Source organism: Chelonia mydas, chromosome 24 (genome assembly GCF_015237465.2).
Source record: "Chelonia mydas isolate rCheMyd1 chromosome 24, rCheMyd1.pri.v2, whole genome shotgun sequence".
In the NCBI taxonomy this organism is placed as follows: domain Eukaryota; kingdom Metazoa; phylum Chordata; order Testudines; family Cheloniidae; genus Chelonia; species Chelonia mydas.
In genome coordinates, this window is record NC_051264.2 from 14113244 (window position 1) to 14135111 (window position 21868).

At 48.9% G+C, this 21868-nt stretch overlaps 1 protein-coding gene across 1 annotated transcript in view; it reads right to left on the bottom strand.

Moving 5' to 3' along the window:
* The window catches only part of LOC102932107 (IgGFc-binding protein-like), a 97752-nt gene that overhangs the window by 48287 nt on the left and 27597 nt on the right, over positions 1 to 21868 (bottom strand). Inside the window, 4 exon segments of the mRNA XM_043535588.1 lie at positions 12916 to 13511; positions 14283 to 14847; positions 15675 to 16273; positions 21288 to 21861. Of these exon segments, the coding sequence (XP_043391523.1) occupies positions 12916 to 13511; positions 14283 to 14847; positions 15675 to 16273; positions 21288 to 21861 (2334 nt within the window).

The following is a 21868-nucleotide window of genomic DNA, read 5'->3' on the forward strand; positions in this document are numbered from 1 at the left end:
TTAAGGTATTAGTACTGTGACCAAAGGAAGTAAATAGTGCAGCCTTCCGAAGACCTCAAGGAGGCACCTGCATCCTTGGATGTGTTGTTCAACCCTGTTTGAATGCATGTGATGTTGTGCTACAAATTCCAGCCATTGGATCATGTTAGACCTTTCTCTGCTAGACTGAAGAGGCCATTACTAAATATTTGCTCCCCTTGTAGATACTCATAGACTGTAATCAAGTCACCTCTTAACCCTGTCTTTGTTAGGCTAAATAGAGTGATCTCCTTGAGTCCGTCACTGTAAGGCAAGGTTTCTAATCCTTTAACGGTTCTCGTGGCTCTTCTCTGAACTCTCTTCAATCAACATCCTTCTGGAATTGTGGGCCCCAGAACGGGACACAGGCATGCAGCAGCAGTCACAGCAGTGCCAAATATAGAGGTAAAATAACCTCCCTACTGCTACTCGAGATTGCCCTGTTCCTGCATCCCAGGATCACAATAGGTGATTTATTTTGTAATTCTTATTTCCTGTGACCTAAACCATATGGTCCTTTCCTCAAGGGGAAGGTGGGCTGAGTGAGAACTAGATCTATCGCTCTATCTCCATATACCCCATCTATCTAGCTATAGAATCATAGAACATTAGGGTTGGAAGGGACCTCAGGAGGTCATCTAGTCCAACCCCCTGCTCAAAGCAGGACCAACACCAACTAAATCATCCCAGCCAGGGCTTTGTCAAGCCCGGCCTTGAAAGCCTCTACGGACAGAGATTCCACCACCTCCCTAGGTAACCCGTTCCAGTGCTTCACCACCCTCCTAGTGAAATAGTGTTTCCTAATATTCAACCTAGACCTCCCCCACTGCAACTTGAGACCATTGCTCCTCGTTCTGTCATCTGCCACCACTGAGAACAGCCGAGTGCCATCCTCTTTGGAACCCCCCTTCAGGAAGTTGAAGGCTGCTATCAAATCCCCCCTCACTCTTCTCTTCTGCAGACTAAACAAGCCCAGTTCCGTCAGCCTCTCCTCATAAGTCATGTGCCCCAGCCCCCTGATCATTTTCGTTGCCCTCTGCTGGACTCTCTCCAATTTGTCCACATCCTTTCTGTGGTGGGGGGCCCAAAACTGGACGCAGTACTCCAGATGTGGCCTATCTATCTATGTATTGTGCCCATTTCTGTAATGACTTGACAAAGAGTTTATTCTGCATAATTATTCAATTTTCCTGTTAATGGAGTTGCTCCTGATTTACACAGGGGTGAGCAAGAGGGGAATCATCCCCAGGGACTCCAGTGGAGTTACTCCTGATTTGCACCCAGGCCTGATCAGAACCAAACCCATTTTCTGACTTTTTATAAGGGTTATATGGCATTTCTTTTCAAAGCAGAACAACAGTATATTTGTGTACTGATGCTGTGTCTACAGAGCCTGTGAGCCAACCCAGCCCCTGAGGCAGTAAAAGCCCACAATAGCCAAGCAAACTGAAGTGATTGCTAATTGGAGCCATAAGCAAATTGTGGCGTGGCCATCTCTTCACATGCAAAGGCTGTAAGTGATGGAGCATCTCATCTGGGAAGGCCTGCCAGTAGCTTTCTGCCTGCTAACTGGGCAAACAAGAGGGAAATGTTAACAAGGCAGCTGGGCTGGGGTTACTAGCTAACAGGGGAATGTGTCAGCTGAGAGCTTGTGCTAGTGATGACTCAGGTACGCTGCTGGGGCAAAGGTGTCAGCACTGGCTATGAGGGGAACGTGCTCCCTACTGAGCCCCCTGCCTTGTTCCCTGCAGCACAGCGCCCCCTAGTCCCAAGATGGGGCATTAGAATCAGCACGGATTACGAGGGGAATGCGCCCCCTTCTAAGCCACCGTCTCACTTCCTACAGCACAGCACCCCTTGGTGCCACACAGCTTATTTTATCAGCCATTTAAACAAAACAGAATCTAACGGATATCTAACCAGATTGCCCTTTACAGGAGTTCTAACGTGCATTCCTGCTCTGGTCCGGGCAAAAACAACATACAGACCGAGAGAACCCTCTGTTTCCTCCCCCCTCCAGCTTTGAAAGTATCTTGTCTCCTCATTGGTCATTTTGGTCAGGTGCCAGAGAGGTTATCTTTAGCTTCTTCACCCTTTACAGGTGAAAGGGTTTTTTCCTCTGGCCAGGAGGGATTTAAAGGTGGTTAGCCTTTCCTTTATATTTATGACACCCCTGTAGATACTTCGGGGGAGCATGAGTCACAGGCTCCTGCCGTGAACAGCGAGGGGAAGGAGAAGGAGGAAGTGGAACAGAAGGAAGAGTTTGGGGGACAGGCAACTGGGGTGCCCAGCGTTGCTGGAAGGCCAGGACCTAGTTTTGCCTCCTGTGTAGTCTAGCCAGTGCCTACAGCCCTGCACAGGCAAGCCTGACGCGGGCGGGGGAGCCCGTCTGGTAAGTATGACGTTTGTTTTGAAAATGCAGGGATGGAAACCCCAAAGTAGTAGGACACATCTGTTGATTTACTCTTTTTTACTTGTGCTAGGAGATGTAGTGAAACAACCAATGGAGGTAGAATTGCTATCTGCTTCTTATTCCTCTGTAGAGTTAGGCAGAGGGGGCCTCGTGGAACAATTTGTTTATGTGCACCAAGATATCTCGTGAATCCTTCATAGAGAACTTGAGGAAACTTTCCTGGAGGTAGTCCGTAATCCTCTGCCAAAGATTTCTGGGCAGGGCTACCTTATTTCTTCCACTGCAGTAGGACACTTTGCCACACCACTCAGCAAATATTTCAGCAGGCCTCATTGCAGCACACAGGGAAGCAGCATGTGGCCATGGTCTGCAGCTGGATGCCTGCAGGAACTGTTCCCTTTCAGCCTCCATTACCCTCAGGAGTGAGATATCAGCTAAAGTCACCACCACGTGTGGACAACAGGGCCAAGATTCAGTTCATTTACCCTCTGCTCATATATTCACGCCCATGAGCTATTCCCGCCTTATTTCCCCAACTCATCCCCTCCCCACAGGGCTGTACTCACCATAGCTTCAGGTTCAACAGCCCTGTGCCCACCTCCCCCTGCAGCCCATGGAGAACTGCATTCCAGGACCTCGCTGTACCCCCCACACACATTCCATGTTGCGTCCAGGGCCGCTGCACTCCCACTCCCACTCTCCCTGGGGAAGGGTACGGGCAATCACAGATGCACATACACCAACTTGTGAAAGACACAGAAATGACTGCTCTTTCCCCTTCAGAAGTTCTTTTCCCTGTATTTATTACATTTTATTCAATTATAAATGTGTCCGTGTGCGTGGGTATGGAATAAAAGTCTATTTTTGGAAACTTAATTCATCTTTATTAGTTCACAGCATATGCCGGCTCGGCTGACATCATTCACAAATAGTAACAATAGGGGCATTTGCAATGTTATATTGCTATAAACACAGCACTCGTTACAAGGTTCATACCTGGGTGACAAAGAGCAATGCCAGGTAGAACACGCTACAGCGACACACATTACTGTGGCTCACTACTGAACTGGTCTTTCAAAGCCTCCCTTAGCCAAATAGCTCCGTGTTGAGCTCTTCTTATTGTCCTGGTATCTGACTGCTCAAAATCAGCAGACAGCCACTCCACCTCTGCCCTCCACCTGGTGGAACTTTTCCCCCTTTGCTTCACTTTGCTACAGTTTCGACCAATTTGCCTGGTACTGAATTTAGGCTTACTGGCCTGTAATTGCCAGGGTCACCTTTGAGCCTTCGTTAAAGATCAGCATTACATTAGCTAACCTCCTGTCATATGGTGCAGAGGTTGATTTAAGCAATAGGTTACATATTACAGTTACTGGTTCTGCAATTTCATAAATGAATTCCCTCAGAACTCTTGGGTGATAACATCTGGTCTTGGTAACTTATTACTGTTTAATTTATCAATTTGTTGCAAAACCTCCTCTAGTGACACCTCAATCTGGGACATTTTCTCAGATTTCTCACCTAAAAAGAATGGGTCAGGTGTGGGGATCTCCCCCATATCCTCTGCAATGAGACTGATGCAAAGAATTCATATAGCTTCTCTGCCTTGAATGCTCCTTTAGTACTTCAGTCATCCAATGGATCCACCGATTGTTTGGCAGACTTCCTGCTTCTGATGTACTTAACATTTGTTTGCTGTTAGTTTTTGAGTTATTTGTTAGCTGTTCTTCAAATTCTTTTTTGCCCTATCTAATTATACTTTTACACTTGACTTGCCAGAGTTTATGCACCTTTTTTGCCTTTAACACGCTATTATTTATCCATGGTGGCATTTTTTGGTCCGCTGTTTTTTTTATTGGAGGTATACATTTACTTTGCGCCTCCATTATGGGGTTTTAAAAATTTTTCCATGCAGCTTGCAGGCATTTCACTCTTGTGACTGTTCCTTTTAATTTCCATTTATCTAGCTTCCTCATTTTTGTGTAGTTCTCCTTTTTGAAGTTAAATGCTACTGTGGTGGGTTTCGTTGGTATTTTTCTCCCCACAAGGACGTTAAATTTAATTATATTACGGTTGCTATTACTGAGCAGTTCAGCTGTATTCACCACTTGGACCAGATCCTGTGTGCCACTGAAAACTAAATCAAGATTGCATTTCCCCTTGTGGATTCCAAGCCTAGCTGCTCCAAGAAGCAGCCATTAAGAGTTAATTTGAGCATTGTGGCTTTTAACTTCCAGCTATTAGAGCTCATTCTGCCTTTGTCTGCTAGATCCAAAAGCCCTCTATTCTCCACACCCTACTTAGAATAGAGCTGGGTGAAACTTTTCAGATAAAGCTTTTTTCAGTAAAAAATTCAGATTTGGCGACACTGCAATGTTTTGCAAACTCATGTGGTTTGGCTGAATTGTTCATGTTGGGAAAAAAAGAAAAAATACCCCCAATGTCTCAGCATTTTGTGTTCACAATTTCTAAATGAAACATTTTGATTTTTTGGGTTAAAAATGACTTTTCATTTCAAAAGATCCTTAAAATGTAGATTTATTTTTAAAACAAATAAAAAATGTTCAACTCAAAATATTTTTTTTAATTTCTCATAATTTCCAGCAAAAATGAAAAATCATTATTTGCACTGTTCTAGTTTACAGCTGCTAGTCAAGACATTTCCTAGATTCATAGAGTCCAAGGCCAGAAGGACCATTGTGACAATGTAGTCTGACCTCCTCTGTAAAAGAGCCCCAAGATCGTCCCCAAAATAATTCCGAGAGCAGATCTGTTAGAAAAACAGCCAATCTTGATTTAAAAATTGTCAGTGACGGAAAATCCACCATGATCCTTGATAAATTGTTCCAATGGCTAATTACTCTCACTGTTAAAAATTTACGCCTTATTTCCAGTAATTTCCAAAATTGTCTAGCTTCAACTTCCTGGTATTGGATTGTGTTGGACCTTTCTCTGCTAGATCAAAGAGCCTATAATTTAATATTTGTCCCCACGTAGGTACTTATAGACTGGGATCAAGTCACCCTTTAATCTTCTTTTTGTTCTACTAACTAGACAGCTGCTGGAGTCTCTCATTATAAAAGCATGTTTTCTATTCCTGTAATCATTCTCGTATCTCTCTTCTGAACCCTCTCCAATTTATCAACATCCTTCTTGAACTGTAGACACCAGAACTGGAGACAGTATTCCATCTGTGGTTCCATCAGTGCCAAATAAAGAGGTCAAATAATCTCTTAGCCTTCTCTTTGATGAAGATTGAGCTCCTTAAGTCTTGCTCTATTAGCCCTCTTCTTCAGACATCCTTGTAGCTCTTTGCTGAAGCCTCTCCAACTCTGCCCCCAAAGATGTAGCCAGCTTGTTAACTCCTGCACATCTGTTATCTCCCCCCCCCCCCCGCCCCAGCCCCCCAAGGCCAATGTAGCAGAAACACAGACACAGCAGCTACCATGGGGCATATAACTCAGGACCATCCATTCAAGAAACACGGACTTCTCTAATTCTTGGGATAAAACTTCATCCTTACTAACAAGTTTTAGTAGCAGGATGCATTATTATTAACTATTTGTATGGCGGTTGCACTCCATTGTGCTCGGCCCTGTACAGACACGGAACAAAAAGTCTGTCTTGTTCTCTTCCACTGAGTCAGGAAATTACCTTAAGATAGAAAGAAACAGGCTGTGATAATAAAATCACCGAACGAAGTTTGCAAAAATGAGTTTATTGCTTCACAATCATATCCGCAGGTTTGTTTGTTTTTACTGACAATCAGAACAAAGTCATTTTCTCGTTTCATACCCTAGAGGACACAGAAAGTCACGAGGGCTACAGTTATGGCACTATGAGCAATTCCTAGCTAAGATGGCAGCAGGGTCCACTCCAGGGAGGGAAGATGCTTCAGCAGCCAGGATTTTGTTTAGACATCACTAGAAGACAAAAACAGGAGAGGAGTTAGTCAGCCACCTTCAGGACTGGGACAATGTCTCAGTAAGATTCCTTTGCAATTGATTCATAGATTTTAAGGCCAGAAGGGACCATTAGACCTTCTATTCACCACAGGCCAGGGAATTTCAACCACTCTTTCGTCCCCAGGGAGGTACCTATAGACCGTCATAGAAAGATCAGAGGAAAGGGCGGCATCTGCAGAGCCACTCACCACCCAGAGAAGTCTCTGGCCTTCCAGGCATCGATGACCTCAGCAATGTTTTCTACGACCTTCCCGCTGGGCAACTGCAGGTCGTCGGAGACGTCGCCATTGAAGTTCCCGCAGGATGCGCACAGCTTGTTAGCCAGGCTCTCGCCGACTCTCACCGTCACCTCCCCGCTGGGGCTGAACAGAACCGTCATCCCTGAGGCCTGGACCACGGCCACGCCGCCCTCAGACTCGCGCACAGACACAGCATCGGAGACGTTCGCTGGCAGCTGCACCAGGCGCCCGTTCACCTGGAGCACACAGACATAGGTCAGAGGAGAACTGGGGAATTTGGAGGTGAATGAAATAGAAGGCCAGGAGCTGAGCTACAGTCCATAGGCCACGTTACATGGCAACAGGATCTAGAGTCTATAGGCCCCATTATAAGGCTATGGGATCTAGCGTCCATGGGCCCCAATACCAGGTAATGGGATCTAGAGTCTATGTGTCGCAATAAAAAGCAATGGAGTCTAGAATCTATGGGCCATATTAGAAGGCAATGGGGCCTGGGGTCTAGAGTCTATGGGCCACATTACAAAGCAAACTGGTCTAGTGACTATGTGCCCCATTATAAGGCAATGGGGACTAGAGTCTATGGTCCACAATAAAAGGCAATAGTCTTAGACTGAGAGGTGCAGAAAACACTGTGACTGACTGAGAAGCCAATCAATAAACAGTGCTCTGGAGAGCAAATTTTTCCAATTCTGTCAATACCCAATGAAGGTGCACTGATTTGCATAGGCAACTTGATTGGCTGAAATCTCTCGTGACCTCAGTGTTACTGACCTGTGAGCAATTGTGTTTCTTAGTGGGAAAAGTCAAGAACTCTAGAGATTTTATGCAAATATTTTAATACCCTAATTTACATATTTGATTAATGATAGTTGCACTTATTTGCATAAATGACAGCAGCCAATCAAGAGAGAGACAAGGTGGGTGAGGTGATATCTTTTATGGGACCAACGTCTGTTGGCGGCAGCACACGCTTTCAGGCTACACGTTGCTCTTCTTCCGGCTTGTACAGCTTGCACGCTTCTCCCTTCCACCAACAGATGTTGGTCCAATACAAGGTATCACCTCACCCACCTTCTCTCTCTAATATCCTGGGATCGACATACCTAGAACAACACTGCAAACAGCTGTTCAGGTTACCGAGTTCTCACTGTGACACCATGATACTGCCTCTGATTCCTCCCTCTTTCCCATGGGGGTAATCTCTCCCTCAATGGACAGGTCCTCCCATGAAGGGTGGTCTTTCCTCCAATGGCCAGGTGCCCCAGCAAAAGGACGAATCTCTCCCAGGGAACCTACTGGGTCACAGAGACCCTTCCTAGAGCAGTTCCCTGCCTCTCCTCCAACCTTAGAGGTGGGACACAGTGGGGGGTGGGAGGGCTGGGAGTCAGGACTCCTGGATTGTTTCCCCAGCTCTGGGAGGGGAGTGGACTCTAGTGGGTTAGAACAGGGAGAAGCCAGGACTCCTGGGTTTTAATTCAGTCTTTGCTACTGAATAATTGTTTATCCGTAACTCATGTCATCCGCCACAGCCTGTACATCACGTCTTGTCAACACAGGGGGCTCATGAGGCTGAGTGAATTAATCTTTGAGCTGCCCAGATCAGCCCCAGTTAAGAGGATCAACATAACTGTAATTTCTAGTCTTTTCATCATTTTGGTGGCAGCTGAATGAGCTTCCTGCCCCTTTGCCTCAGGCTGTTCTAACGTGGCCCCCTCTTACCCAGGTCTCCTTGTTCCTTTTCACAGCTATGAAAGCATCTTGGAAGAAAATGTAAGTGGTTGTCCCAGCCATCACTGCCCCGTCGCTGCATGCCCTGACGTCCACCACCACCCTGAACCAGGAGGGGGCGCTGTCATTGCAGAGAGAGGCCAGCTCGTAAGCTCCACTGTGGAGATCTCCTCCAGAGGCACCGTCGAAGGAGGTGAGCCGGGCTCCGGGGAGCAGCATGCACCGGCCTTCCTGCTTCACGCAGCCGCGCACCCCGTCCTGGAGCGCACAGATCTCCTTTTCGGGGCAGCTGTGTGGCTCGCAGACAAGCCCGCCTGAGGCCTGGCAGGTGCACTTCTCGGAGCAAGCGCCGGAGATGATGCTCTCCCCGGCCTGCAGAGAAATTCCCAAACAACTTTGTCACAGGAAAGCAGCAGGAGAAAATTCCCAGGATGGGATCAACTCAAAGCTTCCTCTCATTATTTAAATTACAGTAACATGCTGACGTCCCATTGCGCTGGGTGCTGTCCATATAAATAGTGAGCAATTCTCCCTGCTCCAACCGAGACCAGGGTCCAATTGCGCTGGGTGCTGTACATAGACATAGTAAGACACAGTCCCTGCCCCAAAAGGTATGTCTTTACTGCAGTTATCTTGGGAGATCTTTCTTCCTCTGGGGTAGCCTCGACCAGGAGTGAGCAGCCACACTACAAAACCCTACCCCAGTGTCACCCCGATGCTGTGTCCCCCCAATGCTGAGCTCCACCCTGTGTGCTCTAGGTGTGCCAAATTTGGGAATTTTGGTAATATTTTATCAGATCTACATGCGCCTCAGTTTCCCTCGGTGCTTTGTACTACTGTGCACTGAGTGTAAAGGGAAGGGGTGAGGTGTTGGACTCATGTAGCCACCTGTTTGGAGGCCAGAGTCAATAACAAATGGAATAAAGTCTAGGCATGTGAACTGGAAGAGGGTCTGGAAGAGACAATGGAAACCCCAGAGGCCGGGACATTCACCTGCTCTGACCAACTACCAAGAGACAGGAATTTAGCTGCAATAAAGCAGAGCAAATGCCTGAGCAGGAGAATGAAGGGGAAAGGTGACAGGTGGCTTAGCTCACAGGGGCTCTCTCCTGGGATGGAGACAAAGGGACAGAGACAAAGAGAGGAAGCAGCATGGTTCCTCCAGCAGCATGGCTCAAGGGAGCCCAGGCATTAGCCAGTCTGAACTCTGCCGTGACCTTTGCTTCTCTGGGCTAACCCAAGGCCTTTCAGATGCTGTAGCCAGGGGACTAACAAGCTGTTACCTTGAAAAGATGGCCTGGTGTCACTGCAAAGTCTCACTGAGGGCTTTGCACCCTGAAGAGGTAGGAACAAAAACTCCCACAAGAGTCCGGCTTGGCTGGACTTGCTGCAGGGAGCCATGGAGAGACAAGGGATCTCTGGTGCCCAAAGGGCCAATTGCAGACTCATGGGGCCACGGGCCTGCCCCTGTGGAGCTGTGTGGGTCCTTGGGGCCCGGCACACTAAAGGGGTCACTCCAAGGGACTAGTTACAGCCTGGGGCATGGACCAGCCCCTGTGAATCCATGACACGGGAATTCTTCCCCAGTGAATTGTGGCACAGGAGAGCTATCAGTGATTTAGCCTGTGTCTTCATGGCAAAGTAACTGTTACCAGCCTGAGTGTAAACAGCACCCGGGGTCCAACCACACCCCCACCCCACCTCATGGATGGGCCAGCCAACCTGGGCTGAAAGTGAGAACATCATAATGGCCATAGTGGGTCAGACCAGTGTCCATCTACTCTGATATTCTGTCTCTGGCAGTGACCAGTGCGAGATGCTGGCGAAAGAATGAACAGAACAGGGCAATTAGTGTGTGATCCATCCCCTGTCATCCACTCCCAGCTTCTGACAGTCAGAGGGTTAGGGACAACTCAGAGCATGGGGTTGGGACCCTGAAAATCTTAGCTAATAGCCATTGATGGCCCTATTCTGCCTGAATTTATCTAATTCTTTTTTGAACCCAGTTATAGTTTTGGCCTTCACAGCATCCCCTGGCAACGACTTCCACAGGTTGACTGTGTGTTGTGTGAAGTGCTTCCTGACTGAGTTGAAGACGGAGCATGATAAGATCATGAACTTCCTAGACAGGAAAGGACCTCTATCCCACTCCCCATCCTCCAAGCCAGCCACTTACCCTAACTGGGGTCAGGATTAGACCTGCAGCCCCCTAGAGGGGAAAGGCAGTATGTCCCATTCCCTACCCCCCTTAAGCCAGCCAGTGTCCCACGCTGGGCCGGATCATAGCCGGCGCCCTCTAGTAGGGAAGGGCTCCATATCCCATTTTCCATCCAATCCCTTGGTTTTCCTGTGATGAATCCCTAGTTCATGGCATAGTTTCATTTCCACGCGCACGGATCACACAGGGCAGGTGTTTGGATGCTCATCTAACCAAATGCCGCTCACTGCAGCAGAAGTCACATGGGTGACTGAAGGCAGGACCTAGCTGTAGGTTTTGTGTGTCACTGCACTGAAGGGCCCAGACACACAGTCACTGTGACTCCCAGTGGGAAGCTGGGACAATCCCACACCTACAACGGCATCCGATGCAAAATGACAGCATCCAGGACGACAGCCGATTCATATCCCAGCACCCACCTTGATGTAGCGTCCGTCGCGCACGCAGCCGCATCCTTCCATGGACGTGCACGTTTCCCCATTGAATGCGTAGCCGGCTTCACACTGGCAGCCTTCAAAGCATTTTGCAGTGCACTGGGCAGGGGAGAATAAGCCAGCGCAGGTGAAATCACAGGATCTAGTGCACAGCTCGTAGTGGCTGTTGGCCGGGCAGGTGAAAGCTGGAGCGAGAGAGAAGCGAATGAGAGAGGGATGAAAAACTGAGGCTATGTCTGCACTACAGCAGCTACAGCGGCCGAGCTCCCGCACTGCAGCTATTCTGCTCTAGCACCCCGGTGTAGATGCTTCCTACATCAGTGGAAGGGGCTCTCCCATCCGTGTAGTTAATCTACCTCTTTGAGATACGATAGCTCGGTCAATGGAAGAATTCTTCCATCAACACAACTGTGCCTACAGTGGGGTTAGGTCGACCTGGCTATGTCACATAGGATGTGAAATTTTTCCCAGCCCTGAGCAATGTGGCTAGGTCAATCTAATTTTTAGGTGTAGTGTAGACCAGGCCTGCCTCACTCATCCCGTCCCCTGCAGCATGCTCCCAACCAGCTACTGACCCCTCGCAAAGGTATCTGACGGGCAGAGAGATTGTGACACCATATCACTATCTGCAAATACAGCTGAAGATAAGAACAGGCTGTAGGTTGCTCTGTAGACTTACGGCAGAAGGAGGCCGTTCTCCAGGCTCTGATTTTGGCCCCAGCTGCCTGGCACGCGGCCGCATAGGCCTGGAGGCTCTGGCAGAGGGTCTCTCCCGCCCCATTGGCAGCACACATGTCATAGAGACAATGGTTGAAGTACTCGGCGGGGCTGACCAGCGAGTGACAGTCTCTGAAGGGACCCGAGGTGGCTCTGATCAGCCCACAGGAGCTCTCGACCTGGTACGGCGCTGTCTTGGCTGCATCGCAGACCGGGCACCTCTCACCACAGCCATCGGTGCACGTGGCACCCTCAACGGGCACCTTCCAGGAGGCCCCGAACTCATCCGCGTTCTGGGCGCTCTTCCCACCGGGCAGCAGGAAGTCGTCGTTCTTGTCGCCGTTGAAGTTGCCGCACAAGCCGCATACGTGTCCCTTGTAGGAGCTGGGGATGGAGACTAGGACATAATAGGAGGTGTCATAAAGGACTTGGAGGCCAGAGGCAGATCGGACAATGAGGTTGTTCCCCTCCTGGTTGATCTGAAGTTTCCCATCGTCCATAGCCAGTGGGAGAGTGTAGAGCTCCCCGTCCACCTGTGCCAATGAGAGGGAAATTCACCCGTCACTAGTGGGGACTCAGCAGCTGTGTCCTGGTTACAATACACAATGTTAGTCACTCTAGGCCAGTGGTTCTCAACCAGGGGTACACAGAGGTCTTCCACGGGGTACATTAACTCATCTAGATATTTGCCTAGTTTTACAACAGCCTATATAAAAAACACTAGTGAAGTCAGTACAACCTAAAATTTCAGACAGATAATGACTTGTTTATACTGCTCTATATACTATACACTGAAATGCAAATATAGTATTTATATTCCAAATGATTTATTTTATAATTTTATGGTAAAAGTGAGAGTAAGCGATTTTTCAGTGTGACTGTGACACTTTTGTATTTTTATGTCTGATTTTGTAAGCAAGTAGTTCTTAAGTGAGGTGAAACTTGGGGGTACGTAGGGTGATGAGACGTCCTGATTTTATAGGGACGGTCCCGATTTTGGGGTCTTATTCTTATATAGGCTTCTATTACCCCCCAGCCCCTGTCCCGATTTTTCACACTTGCTGTCTGGTCACCCTAGGGGTACACAAGACAAATCAGACTCCTGAAAGGGGTACGGAGGTCTGGAAAGGCTGGGAGCCACTGCTCTAGGCTACAATGAGAATAATCTCAAACAGGGACTTACCGTGACTTTCCACTTCCTTCCCTTCTCCATGGTGATGGTGTAACCATGAACAGAGACCACCACCATCCGTGCCACTGACACTTGGCCATTACCGTAGCTCTCATTTTCTACCACCACGGAGAAGTTTGCCAGCCCAGCGTCACTGCTGCAGACTCTGGCTAAGCTGTAAGTGCAAGTGCCCTGGAAATCAAAGGCCCGTCCATCAAAGGTCAGATAGTGAGGGTCACCAGATGCTACACATTTGCCACAGCCCGTGGCGTGGCAGCCCAGGACTCCGTTCTCCACCCTGCACTGCTCGTTGGCTCCACAGGAGGCCTCCTGGCACTCAACGATCCCGTTGTCTTGGCACCGGCACCGCTGCCGGCAGGAGGTGCTGGCGTAGAACTCCTCTCCCTTCCTGTAGTACGTGCCCTGGTGCACACAGCCGCACTGCGCGACGGGGACGCACCGGTCTCCGCTCAGGAGGAACCCGGCGTCGCAGAAACACCCTTCGGCACAGGGAGCGTCACAGCCGTCCGGCGCCGAGAGCCCGTGGCAGGTGCCAGGGCAGCCGCTCCCACAGAGCTCGTAGTGGGAGTTACGGGGGCAGGTGGGGCCTGCAGGAAAAGATCAGAGGGAACGTGCAGATGGGGATGAGAGAAGGAAGAAATGCAAAGGTAAGTTAAAAGAAATCTCTCTCTATTCAAATCACTTACAGTAGGATTGTTCTGGTGGGGCTGGGAGCCAGGACTCCTGGGTTCTACTCCTAGCTCTGGGAGGGGAGTGGGGCCTAGTGGTTAGAGGCTGGGAGTCAGGTCTCCTGGGTTGTATTCTGGATGTTGAAGGGCGGTCAGGTCTAGCGGGTTAAAGCAGTGTGGACTGGGAGTCAGGACTCCGGGTTTTCTTTCTGACTCTTGGAGGGGCGTCTGGTCTAGTGGTAAGAGCTGCAGACAAGGGGATCTGTTCCAAGTTGTGTTTCAAATTCTGGCAGTGGGCTGCTGTGTATTGTTCAGTGACGGAGGACTGGGAGTCAGGATTCCTTGGTTCTGCCACTGGCTTCTCGTGTCACTTTGAGCAAATCACTTTATTTCTCTCTGCCTCTATTTTCCTGCACTCTTATGGGAAGGATGACTAGTGTTTGTAAAGTATTTCCTACACCTGGGAGAAAGGTGCCGGCAAGCAGACAGGATTACGTTACTATAGAATAAAGTTAAAGCAGAGCCGAGGAAGTGACCCTTACTGTCGGTGACACTGGAGGAAAACGACTGCAAGAGGATAACTCTACAGGGCCACTGACACACGGCTGAGCCATTCTGAGCCCACCCTGTAGAGGGCGCTGCACATGCACACTATGCACACATAAAGCAAAGTCAATTAGCAACACTCACTGCAGAATGAGGCCGATCTCCACTGCCCTATCTGGATGCCCCTGGCCTGGCAGGCCGTCACGTAGGCACTGATTGCACTGCAGAGAGCGTCACGGTGACCCTTGTACTGGCAGGTGTCAAAGACACAGTCATCAAAGAAGGGGGCTGGGTCGATGACCTCATGGCACTCTCTGAATGGCCCATCCCCTCTGGTGATGACCCCGCAGTACTGATCTCCCTTGTAGGGTTGTTTCTGAGCCTCACTGCAGACTGGGCAGTCCCTGGTGCAACTGGGCAAGCACCCAGGAACCTCCCCCACCTTCCAGCTCTCTGCGAACTGGATGGCGTTGGCCGCCTGGCTCCCATCCCTCATGGTCAGGTCATCACTGGCAGTTTGGTTGTTGTTGCCACAGAGGCCACAGAGGGCATTGGTGTAGGTGTTGGGCACGGTGACCCGGACCAGGCTTCTCCAGTCGAAGGTCACCCTCAGGTCGAAGGCGGTCTTGATGAGGATGTGGGATCCACTGATATAGGCCTGTAGCTTCTCCTCATGGTAGAACGGCAGGTCCATGAAGACTCCGTCCACCTGGAACAGATGTGTCAGGACAGGGGCTTAATTTTGAACGAACAGTGCAAGCAGAGAGTGGGGATCCAGGACTCCTGGGTTCTATCCCTGGCTGTGGGAGAGGAGTGGTGTCTAGCGTGTTTAAGCAGGGTGGGCTGGGAGTCAGGACTCCTATATTCTATTTGCGGCTCTGCAAGGGGAGTGGGGGCTAGTGGTTAGAGCAGGAGGGGCTGGGAGCCAGGACTCTTGAGTTCTATCGCTAGTTCTGGGAGGGAAGTGGGGTCTAGTCCTGAAAGCAGCGTAGAAGGACAGGCCCACAAAGATGTTATCCATGTAGAAAAAATGTGTCAGGGATGGTCAAAGTCTGAATTCCCAGTTACACTAAATCCTTTTCACGTCTGTGGGGCAGTATAAATGCAATTTATTTCAACTTTGGTTGTCAGAGCAGTGTAAAGGGTCTTAGCACAACAGTATTCAGGGCCAAGTACCTTAGCAAAGGAAGCTGTTAGGGCTATTCATTCCCCTGGAGTCAATGGGGCCAGATATCAAAGGGGCATGAATTGGCCATAACTCCACTGGAGTCAACTGGGCCCAATCCCCAGCTAAATGAGTAAGTTGTTTGAGTGCACAGGAGTTACAATGGCATAACTGCACTTATGGGGAGGAGAAAATCATTCATTATATATTCACAAAGGGGCATTCGGTTACTTCCCATACACCCGCCAGCTCAGTGTACAATGGATGCAAGACTTGGTTCTGCAGTGGGAACTGAAATCAGGGACAACTTATCAAGAGCAAGAGTTCCTGTTCACAGCTTCCAAAATTACCCTGTGCTTCTGCATCCCTACCTTGATCTTGCGGGGATATTGCTGGCTGACAGTGATGTTTCTGCCGTAGACCTCCAAGGTCACCACTTTGGTGTAGGACACGGCCTTGCTGCCACGGTTGTTATTCTCCACCTTGATGTTGAATGGGGTGAGCGTGGGGTCCTCAGAGCAGACCCCAGCCAGCTGGTAGATGCAGGTGCCCATGAAATCGTACTTTTTCCCATCAAAGGTGGTGTAGTGAGGGTCCCCGGAGGCCGTGCAGGTGGAGTAGCTGATTGGGGAGCAGCCACGGATCCCGTTGACCACGGCGCATCTCTCACTGGCCTTGCAGCTGGTCTCCTGGCAAACCACCATGCCCAAGCTGGGATCACATCTGCACAGAGAGCGGCAGTTCTCATCGGCCCAGAACTCCTCGTTGGGTTTGTAGTAGCGGCCATTATAGTTGCATCCACAGCTCCCCACGGGGACGCACTGGCCAGCGCTGAGGACGTAACCGTTGTCACACTGGCAGGTCTCCACGCAGGGCTCCCGGCAGGAGGAGGGGGCAGTTCGGTCAGAGCAGCTGGCCGGGCAGGCTTTCCCACAGGCCTCGTAGTGGCTGTTCTCAGGGCAGGGCAGGACTGGGAGGGGGTCAGAGAGGGGGAGATTTAACATCACAGGAAATGAACTAAAAACACCTGCTTAGATGCAGCAAGAGCCAGAGAGAAATTCAAATGTGCAATTGGCATCCTCTATATCACAGGCCCGATGTACAAGGAGCCACACTAAGGCCACCTCTGGAGTACAGCATGGGAAACAACCCCCTTGGGCAAAGGAGTTTACTAGCTGGGAGAGCAAGGAAATGCTCTCTTCTTATAGAAAATCCAAGAAGATCTGCAAAGTGCACCCAGAGCAGATGAGACCTCGCTTGTCAAGGCCTCCTCTGGAAGCCCCACCGACGCCAGATGGCCTAGGACTCAGCACGTGTGCCACTGAAGTCGAGCAGTTAAGTAGATCCTGTATTTCCAAGTAGTATTTTGGATCACAGAATCATAGAATACCAGGGTTGGAAGGGACCTCAGGAGCTCATCTAGTCCAACCCCCTGCTCAAAGCAGGACCAATCCCCAACTAAATCATCCCAGCCAGGGCTTTGTCAAGCCTGACCTTAAAAACTTCTAAGGAAGGAGATTCCACCAACTCCCTAGGTAACGCATTCCAGTGCTTCACCACCCTCCTAGTGAAAAAGTTTTTCCTAATAGCCAACCTAGACCTCCCCCACTGCAACTTGAGACCATTGCTCCTTGTTCTGTCATCTGCTACCGCTGAGAACAGTCTAGATCCATCCTCTTTGGAACCCCCTTTCAGGTAGCTGAAAGCAGCTATCAAATCCCCCCTCATTTTTCTCTTCCGCAGACTAAACAATCCCAGTTCCCTCAGCCTCTCCTCATAAGTCATGTGTTCCAGTCCCCTAATCATTTTTGTTGCCCTCCGCTGGATGCTTTCCAATTTTTTCACATCCTTCTTGTAGTGTGGGGCCCAAAACTGGACAGTACTCCAGATGAGGCCTCACCAATATCGAATAGAGGGGAATGATCACATCCCTCAATCTGCTGGCAATGCCCCTACATATACAGCCCAAAATGCCATTGGATGGGTCTCATCTTTCTGTCTCTTTCTGATCCATCCCTCTCTTCCATCCAACCCACCCACCAAATCCTTCCCTCTCTTCTGTTCATCAGTTACATCCCTCTTACACAATATTGACCACCCCTTATATGAAGTCATTCATTTTCATAACCTCCTTACATTTACTGGTAAGAGCAAAAAATATATCGATGAATACAATGATACAGCTACATAATTGGAATGTGGATGTGTTCCAAAGGTTGACCGAGAATACTTGACCTTGAAGCATTAGTATGCGCAGGGAGAGGAGAAAGTGAGATTTTCTTTACTGTAGCTTGTAATAAAATGTTCAATGCCTCCCAAGACCCCTTAATTGTCTTTCAGAATAGCAGCCGTGTTAGTCTGTATCTGCAAAAAGAAAAGGAGTACTTGTGGCACCTTAGAGACAAATACATTTGTTAGTCTCTAAGGTGCCACAAGTACTCCTTTTCTTTTTAATTGTCTTTCGTGACTTCTGCTGCGGAGTGGGGTGTGTCGTGACTCATTGGTTGAGGAACACTTCTCTAAAGCATTCAATCCATCCATTAAAAAAATCCATTTATCTAACCCATCCATCTAATCCAATAAATCACGAAATCCACTGCATCAAAGGCTACCTGTCTATCTTAGGTAATTATATAGCACACATTACTATACTATCTGAGCAGCTCACAATATGTAATACATTTATCCTCCCTCCTCCTTGTGAGAGAGAGCGGTGCTATTATCCCCATTGTACTCATGGAAACAGAAGAAGTGACCTGTCAAAAGTCACACAGGAAGCAGCTGGAAGAGCAGGGATTGGAACCATGGTCTTCTAGGTGTAGGCTACATTTACAGAGTCTAATACCAGAAGGCATCATTGTGATCATCTAGTCCTGTATACCACAGGCCAGAGAACATCCCCTACAGCAGATCTGTTAAAAAACATCCAGTCTTGGTTTAAAAATTGTCGGTGATGGAGAATCCACCATGAGCCTTATCAGGTTATTCCAATGGTCAATTACTTTCACTGTTAAAAACTTACTCGTTATTTCCAGTCTGAATTTGTCTAGCTTCACCTTCCAGCTATCGGGGTGTGTTACAGCTTCATCTCCTGGACTGAAGTGCCCATTATTAAATATTAGTTCCCCATTTAGATACTCATCGACTGTGATCAAGTCAGCCCTTAACCACTGTTAAGCTTAATCGGTGGAGCTCTTTAAGTCTATCACTATAAAGCAGGTTTTCTGATCCTTTCATCATTCTCCTGGCTCTTCTCTGACCCTCTCCAATTTATCAACATCCTTCTTGAACTGTGGGCACCAGAACTGGACACAGGAGTCCAGCAGCAATCACAAAATTACTTCTCTGCTCCTTTTCATGATTCCCTTCTTTATGTATCCCAGGGTTGCATTTGCTCTTTTGGCCACAGCATCACACTGGGAGCTCACGTTCAGCTGATTATTCCCTATGACCCCCAAATCTTTTTGACAGTCACTGCTTCCCAGGATCAAGTCACTGCTTCCTCCTGTAAGTCTGGCCAACAGTTTTTGTTCCTAGCTTTACATATTTACATTTAGCTGTATTAAAACACATATTATTTGCTTGCACCAAGTTTACCAGGCAATTCAGATTGCTCTGAATCAGTGACCTGTTCTCTTTTTTATTTACCACTCCCCCAACTTTTGTGTCATCTGCAATCTTGATCAGGAATGATCTGATGTTTTCTTCTAGGCAGGGGTGTGCACAGGAATTTAGATTCCAGCATTTATGGAGGGGCAAGTTCTGTGCCCCTGCCGGAGTCCCAGGCACAGACGAACTGTCAGCTCCTGTTGGGGCTCCAGCACGGGAGGATAGTATGCTCACCCAGCCAGGGCCCGAGGACTGAAGGAGCTCGCATTCCGACCCTGCCAGGGCCCTGGGGGCTGGAGGAGCTTATGCTCTTCCTGCTGTGGTTCCAGGGGATCCAAGGACCTCTGTGCCCCTGGTTGCCCACCCTTTTGCACCCTCCTGCATGTGGGTCATTGATAAAATGGTAATTAGCAATCCATCTGGGACCCAGTGGAAACACACCTGCTCAGCAGTGTTCCCTCTAATTTTTCCCACCCATATGTGCACATAACAAAATTCATGTTGCAGGGTGGGCCCGAGGGGTTTGGAGTGTGGGAGGGGGCTCAGAGCTGGGGCAGATTGTTGGGGTGCGGGGGGTGATGGCTCTGGCTGGGGGTGCGGGCTCTGGGGTGCGGCCGGGGATGAGGGCATTAGGGTGCGGGAGTGGGCTCAGAGCTGGGATAGAGGGTTGGGGGGTGCAGGGACGAGGGCTCTGGCTGGAGGTGCAGGCTCTGGGATGAGGCTGGGGATGAGGGGTTTGGGGTGCAGGCTTCCCCAGGGCTGCGGTAGGGAGAGAGGACTCCTCGCAGCCCTCTCTCGCTGCAGCAGCTCAGGGACGAGTCAGAGGCACCTCTCCCCAGCTGTGGCAGCTCCAGAGGGGTGAGGCTGGGCCAGGGGAGGGGCACCTCTCCCTGCCTGCGTGGCCAGTGCTAGCCTTACAGGGAATTTAGCTGCTCAGTGATGATTCCTTAACCATGCCCCAACCAGCTTGTCCATGCTCATTCCTGCCTTGAGTGCTGGGGACTGGACTAGCTAACCTCTCGAGGTCCCTTCCAGTTCTATGATTCTATGCAATTACCTAATAGTGCTGGCTGAAAAAGCTTGAAAAAAATATTTTTCCATCAGACAATGTGGCTTTGTCAAAATTTAAATTTTCTTGGGAAATTTAAAAAGAAATGGCAGAATTCTTGTGGTCCATCATGGGGCAGGGAGAGACCATGGTGCATCATGGGAGATGGTCAGGGAGCAGTGCCCATAGGAGAGAATGGAAGTACGAGGGGTCCGGACTACAGCTCCCATGTGGCTCCTCAGGCAGGCTCAGAGGTTAATCTTCATGTGAAATAAAATGTTTCCTTTCAGAACCACAATCTGAAATGTTCGATTTGGGAATATCATAATGTTTGTTTCTATCTAAATATTTCATTTGGACATTTTTGAATTTAAATTTTTTCAGAACATCAATATTTTGACATTTTGGACCCATTTGGGGACAAATGGAAATATTAAAACATCACAGTCACTTTAGATAAGCTATTACCAACAGGAGAGTGGGTTTGTGTGGCGGGGGGGGGGGGGGAGAAAACCTGGATTTGTGCTGGAAATGGCCCACTTGATTATCATACACATTGTAAGGAGAGTGATCACTTTAGATAAGCTATTACCAGCAGGAGAGTGGGGTCGGGGGAGGTATTTTTTCATGCTTTGTGTGTATAAAAAGATCTTCTACACTTTCCACAGTATGCATCCGATGAAGTGAGCTGTAGCTCACGAAAGCTTACGCTCAAATAAATTGGTTAGTCTCTAAGGTGCCACAAGTCCTCCTTTTCTTTTTGTAAAACATCAGAATTACCCATGGGATGGAAATTCTCCTTCCTGATCAATCGTTTTCTGTGTCTCCCATGCCTCCATCTAATGTGTACACTTGATGTGTACACCCATGAGTGTGCACACCACATATCTGATGTGTATACCCTAGAGTATCTGTATCTGTCTCATCTGTAACCTAATCCATTTAATGTATCCATCCATCTGTCTAATGTCTAATCTACCACTCTTTACCTCTAATCTCCCTGTGCATCAAATCCATCTGTCCATCCACTAAATCCATTTAATCTCCCTATCCATGCAATCCATCTATTCCTCATAACAATATATTGAGTCTTTCTTTTTCTCTTATCTAATCTATGAAAACCATGTGTCCATCGATTCTCAATCTAGCTAGTCTCTTATAGGGGCTTCTCAAGCCCACATCCCCATGGTGTCTAGTTGCCAAGGTGCAGGATCTAGGCCTGGTGTCTGCCCTGACACTCCGCCCACTGGCCATCTCCTCAAGCAGCAGAGTAACTCTAGTCTAATTGCTGCTTTTGTCAATAAAAAAAACAAACCACCGAGCTCACCGCAGCCGGACGGTGTCCTCCAGTCATAGACGGTGATGTTCTGTTTCTTGCAGATGGCTGCGTAGGCCTCCAGCGCCTGGCACAGGATGTTCTTGGCTCCCCCGTTCAGACACACGTCGTAGATGCAGCTGTCAAAAACGTCCTCGGGGCTCACTTTGCTGTGACACTCTCTGAAGGGCCCACCCGGTGCTTTGCTGATCAAACCACAGTATTCGTCGCCCCCGTAGATCTCCTTCCTGCTCTCATCACATGTTGGGCAGTTCCCTTTGCAATAATCCCAGCAGAAAGGGTCTCGGTCTTTGACTTTCCAGCTCCTGGCCCACTCCACGATGGAGGATACTCTGGTGCTATTGGGTGACGTCATGTCATCTCCACGGTTTTGGTTGAAGTTCCCACAAAGGCCGCACGTGGCCCCATAATAGCTGCTGGGGAGGGTGATGATCAGGTGCCAATTCCAGTCATACGACACCTGCAGACCAAAGTCTGTCTGCAGGATAGCACTGAGACCGCTCTGGTAGAGCTTGATTTTACCGTCTTCCAGGGTCACCGGCAAGCTCGTGGTCACGTCATTGATCTAGAGA